General features: G+C 56.0%; 1 protein-coding gene across 1 annotated transcript in view; it reads left to right on the top strand.

Moving 5' to 3' along the window:
- TNNT1 (troponin T1, slow skeletal type) overlaps positions 1 to 4266 on the top strand; it is a 10374-nt gene that overhangs the window by 618 nt on the left and 5490 nt on the right. The window contains exons 4-5 of the mRNA XM_021716078.1: positions 724 to 745; positions 3796 to 3856. Of these exons, the coding sequence (XP_021571753.1) occupies positions 724 to 745; positions 3796 to 3856 (83 nt within the window). The remainder of the gene's footprint in view (positions 1 to 723; positions 746 to 3795; positions 3857 to 4266) is intronic.

Raw genomic sequence — 4266 nt, 5'->3', positions numbered from 1 at the left:
GGGGGGGACCCCCGATATCCTCGGCCTGACCTCCACGACCACCCTTTTTCCGTCCCCCGCGTCCCCCGCCCCCGGGCCCGGTCCTTTAAGCCCTCCAGTGGCTGCGAAGGGAAATGGCCCGGCGGTGGCTTTAACCCTTTCCCTTCCCCCTTAAAGGGACCGACACCCAAGCCTTCTTCCCCAGCCTGGAGGGTTGATGTTTGCGGAGAGGGACCGCCCCGCTCCCCCATCTTCGCCCCCGCCCCTGTCTTTCCTCTCCCCCACATATACATTCAAAGGTTGGGACCTGGAATTTAAGGTTGCAGAAGGGGGGGGGAAATCTCTGTCCCGGAGGAGAGGGCTGGGGATGGCAGTGGGGAGGGGGGCGCCGAGTGAAGAGAGGGGTTGGGACCCCTACACTGCTGAGTCCTGAGGAGGGCAGAAGCTCTGGGTGTAGAAATGGAGAGGGGACTGGGTGGGTGGAAGCTGGGGTGGGAGGGGGGTCCCCACACCAGTTCTGAATGTATATCTGATGCGTGTGAGCCTCTTCCTCCTTGATGCCCTCCCTGACTCCCCCTTGCCCTTTTCTTCCTCCACACCCCTCCTCCAGAACTGGACCCTACAGGCCTCCCCTGGGTGCCTGGGGGACAAGGCTTAGGGGTTCCCCCCCAAGGTGGGTCAGGCCCAGTCCCACTCCCTGAACTCTTGCTAACCATCTCTTCTTATCCACCCCCCTACCACCAGAAGAGGAGCGCCCCAAACCCAGGTGAGATCCTACGGGGTAGGGGGCCCTGATCACGTGCCCCTGAATGTTCCCCACCTCCAGAGACAGGGTGCTAGAAAGGCAGAGACAGGAGGGAGAGCGAGATGAAGGAGACAGCGGCCAGTGCGCAGTCTTTCAGCAAACATTTCTGAGAGCCCCCCTGTCCTGGAGGCTTACACCCTGTCTGCAGTACTGTTAGCGAAACAGACTCAGATGAGTGGTGAAAATAGCCCGGGACACCCAGCAGCACAGGAGGGGGACAATGTGTGCCCAAGGCAATCAAGGGAAGGCATCCCAAGGGAGGTGACACCTGAGGCCTGAGTGGTGAGGCCTTTGTTACTGCGGGAGGTAGAAGGGCCACTGCAGGAGACAAGCTGTGTGGCTTGTGCAGAGTCCAATGGCTGGACCTGAGCCAGTCCAGGGAACAGAGGCAGACACGGGTCACTGTGATGGTGAGGACCTGAGCTGGGCCCACAGCAGAGGCTGGGAGAGCTCTGTGGGGAGTGGGGGTAAGGGATGGGAGGGGAGGTCTGAGGGCAGGTGACACTGGGGTCAAGGCTTGGGGAGGCAAGGTGGCAGGGGGGGAAAAAATTAGATGCAGAAAGTCCTTGACCTGGACTGGCAGTGGTGTGGATTTCATTGTGGCTAGAGTATAGGATGCCAGAAGGGGTTTGGGCCATGGAGTGGAAGGTGGAACCTTGAAGTGGAAGGGGTGGGGCCGTGGAGAAAGGACCGGGAATGGAGTGGGGGGGGCCATGATGTAGAAGGGGCGGGGCCATGGAGTGGAAGGGCAGAGTCTTGGAGTGGAAGAGGTGGGGCCTTGGAGAGGAAGGGGTGGAGCCATGAAGTAGAAGGGGTGGGGCCGTGGCACAGAATGGAAGGGGCGGGGCCATAGAGTAGAAGGAGTGGAGCCATGAAGTGGAAGGACCATGGAGCAAATGGGGCGGGGTCTTGGAATGGAAGGGGTGGGACCAAAGAGAAGGGGTGGGGGCTTGGAGGAGGCGGGGCCTCACCACCCCCTGGGGGGCCCTGCAAGGGTTTAAGAGGAGGAGGCTGGGGCTCAGATCTGAGAGCGCCCTGGAGGTGTGCATTGGGGTCAGGGAGGGCTTGTAGGAGCCCGTGACCCAGGTAGAGTATGTTAGGGGCCCGGTATGTCAGGGAGAGGGCAACGCAGGCAGCAGGCACAGCACATGCAAAGGCCCTGAAGGTGAAAGCACATGCCTGGCCAGGGAACCAGAAAACGTGTGTGTGAGAGGGAAGGTGCTGGAGCAGTCATTGGGGCCATAAGGAAACGTCATCGAATGCAGGGTAGTTGCCTTGACTTTGTCCTAAGGGCAGTGGGGAGTCGGGAGGGGGGCATTCTGAGCAGAGGAGGGGCAGGGTTGGCTCTGGGTGTTAGAAAGATCCCTCTGGAGTTAAAGGAGGATGAGGCCTGGCACAGTGGCTCATGCCTGTAATCCCAATGTTTTGCTGAGGCAGGAGGATCTGTGAGTCCAGGAGTTCAAGACCAGCCAAGACAACATAGCAAGATCTCCTCTATATAAATAAAAATAAAGGAAGATAAGCCACAAGTTGGAGGCAGGGAGGCCAGAGTGGAGGCTGGGATGATGGTACAGCTGTGAAGAAAAGAGGGACCATGGGGTGGAAAGGCGGGAACAGACTGAGAGAGAGTCTAAGGGGGGGCAGAACTGTTGGGATAAGTGGGGAGAGGAAGTGAGGACAACTCACCAGACTCTAAGCTGGGGAAGCAAGTTGACACTGTGCTGCCACCTCCGTGTTGGAGATGATGAACTCTGTAGGGTTTGGCATGTGGGGAGGTGAGAAATGTCCAGTAGCTGGGCGTGATGGCTCCAGCCTGTCATCCCAGCACCTTGGGAGGCTGAGGTGGGAGGATCACTTGAGGGTTATTATTATTTTTTGAGTTGGAGTCTCACTCTGTCGCCCAGACTGGAGTGCAGTGGCGTGCTCCCAGCCACCGCAGCCTCGAGCTGCTGGGCTCCGGCGATCCTTCTGCCTCAGCCTTCCAAGTAGCTGGAACTACAGGCGTGCGCTACCACACCCAGCTAATTTTTTATTTATTGTAGAGATGAGGTCGCGTCAAGTTGCCTAGGCGGGTCTTAAACCCGCGGTCTCAGGCAATTCACTCACTTCGGCCTCCCAAAGTGCTGAGATTACAGGCTGAGCCACCGAGTCCGACCAAAAGATGAATTTTCATAACACATTTTATTCAATTCATCATATCTCAACATATGCAGTCAGTAGAAAACATTATTTTTATTTTTTTGCAAAGAAAGAAAAGTTTATTTAGAAGTGAATTGGGAGAGAAAGGGAAGGGAAAGAGAAGATTCACCTCCCCAAGGTGGGGAAGGAATAGAAAACATTATTAGTGAGGTACTTTACATCCTTTCTCTCTTTGTGTGTGTGTGTGTGTGTGTGTGTGTGTGTGTGTGTGTGTGTGTGTTGAGTTGGAGTCTCACTCTGGAGGCTGGAGTGCAGTTGCATACTCATGGCCACCGCAGCCTTGACCTGCTAGGCTCAGGCAATCCTTCCGCCTCAGCCTTCCAAGTAGCTGGAACTACAGGCACGTGCCACCACGCCCGGCTAATTTTTTGATTTATTGTAGAGATGAGGTCTTGCCAAGTTGCCCAGACTGGCTTTGAACCCTGGGCTCAGGCAATCCTCTTACCTTGGCCTCCCAAAGGGATTATAGACCTGAGCCACCGTGTTCAGCTGTGTCTCTCTTTTTAAGAATTGAGACAGGGTCTCACTATGTTGCGCAGGCTGGTTCAAACTCCTGGCCTCAAGCGATCCTCCCTCCTCGGCCTCCCAGAGTGCTGGGAAAACAGGCGGAAGCCACTGTGCCCATCTAATTTTACACTCTGGTGTATGCCTCACTGACAGCCTATCTCAATTCAGCCCAGCCACATTGAGGGTAGCCAGGAGCCACGGGGGTGGGGCTGGGGTGGGTCTAGTGGCTACAGCACTGGGCTACAGCACAGTCTGGGAGTTGGGCCAGGGAAGTCATGGCCTTCATCCACTTGTGTCCACTGCAGACCCGTGGTACCTCCTCTGATCCCGCCAAAGATCCCAGAAGGGGAGCGCGTGGACTTCGATGTAAGTTACAAGTGCCCCCTCCGTGGACACAGTTGCTGTCCTCGTGGGGCCTTTGAGACAATCATGAAAAACGACTTTTTTTTTTAGTTGGAGTCTTATTCTGCCACCCAGGCTAGAGTGCAGTGGTGCAATCATGGATCACTGCAACCTCGACCTCCTGGACCCAGGCAATCCTCTTGCCTCAGACTCCAGAGTCGCTGGCTCTACAGACCCGCATTACCACGCCCAGCTAATTTTTTAAAAACAGTTTTTGTTAGAGAAGGGGTCTTGCTATGGCGCCCAGTCTGGTCTCGACCTTGGATCAGGCGATCCTTCCACCTCAGCCTCCTGTATCGCTGGGACTACAGGTGCGCACCACCATGCCCAGCTATTTTTTTTTTTAATTTTTGTAGTAAGGAAGTCTTGCTGTG

Source organism: Carlito syrichta, unplaced genomic scaffold (assembly GCF_000164805.1).
Source record: "Carlito syrichta isolate Samal-C Ts95f unplaced genomic scaffold, Tarsius_syrichta-2.0.1 Scaffold308154, whole genome shotgun sequence".
In the NCBI taxonomy this organism is placed as follows: domain Eukaryota; kingdom Metazoa; phylum Chordata; class Mammalia; order Primates; family Tarsiidae; genus Carlito; species Carlito syrichta.
Note: the sequence above shows the minus strand (reverse complement) of the source record. Positions and strands in the feature narration are given on the sequence as shown.